The 1,053-nt window shown below is 41.6% G+C and overlaps 1 protein-coding gene across 1 annotated transcript; it reads right to left on the minus strand.

Annotated features, from left to right (window-relative positions):
• Positions 1-486: 486 nt before the first annotated feature.
• Pmar_PMAR018849 (hypothetical protein) lies at positions 487-851 on the minus strand (the record flags this gene model as incomplete). The annotated part of the gene is made up of 2 exons (XM_002782563.1): positions 487-598; positions 653-851. Coding segments are annotated over 2 exons (311 nt in total), but the record flags the coding sequence as incomplete, so codon positions are not given.
• Between the last annotated feature and the right edge of the window lie 202 nt (positions 852-1,053).

Below are 1,053 nucleotides of genomic sequence, written 5' to 3' on the forward strand. Positions count from 1 at the left end.
CAGCATACATCCTCCTTCAGAGTCGGACTTACCCAAATGCAGTTCTCTCGAACAGTAAAAGTGAGAACATATGACGAACAAAAAGTGAATACATACATCAAGTGTATACGTGATCAATGGCAAGGGAGAGTTGAACAAGAACATTCTCAACCCACACGAACAAGAATCTTCCATATCACGGGTAGCATCTAGAGAGGATGAGGTGTCCATATCTGTGGCGCTGCTTTCACATCTATATCATTCGATTCTGTGGACTTTACGAATCTTGAATATATGTTATATTGATAGTATATATAACCTCAGCGATTGTCTCAGAAACCGCGCAAATTTTGCTAAAAGCTTCAACAACTACAAGATAGCGTCGATATTCCGATCAACTCCCACATCGAAAACCCTCTACCATGAAAACCATACTTCAACCCACTACGACCAGCGACCATTCAAAGACGAAATTCCTCTGATTGCGACGACTCACCAACTCTGCCCTTACTTGTCAATTCGGTTGCCATGCAAATAGATAGCTTGCAAGTTCGGGTACTCCAAAATTTCCTCATCAACACGCGTGAGACGATTGAACGAAAGATCGAGAATTTGCAGTCTAAAACAACAACAGCAACATCAAAAACAGATAGAATGATCACTCAAAGACTACCTCTCAGTGTGCTTAATCATCACTGCCGTCAGTGAGTCCGACAGACCAGCCAGAGAAGTAAGCTCATTGTTATTAAGCTTGAGATACACTGTTATCGGTCTTGTCAGAATTACAGGCGTATTGCACACAACCACACTTGGCTCTTCGATCTCGGGTTCAATTCTCGACAACTGCAATTCTTCCTCCCACGTTGCAGAACCTGAACCACATATTGAATACATACAAGTTTCACCACCCTAGTGATATGGAAAACACTAGTGAGAAACATATTTCACGACTACTGCGCCGCGAATATAGCGTTTTTCACGGTGTATTACGCCACTTCACGTAAAACGGGTGAAACTCCATAGTCATGTTATTTATACAAGGAGTATACAAAATAACAAAAACCACCACTAAAA

Source organism: Perkinsus marinus, assembly GCF_000006405.1.
Source record: "Perkinsus marinus ATCC 50983 genomic scaffold scf_1104296938798, whole genome shotgun sequence".
Lineage (NCBI taxonomy): Eukaryota > Perkinsozoa > Perkinsida > Perkinsidae > Perkinsus > Perkinsus marinus.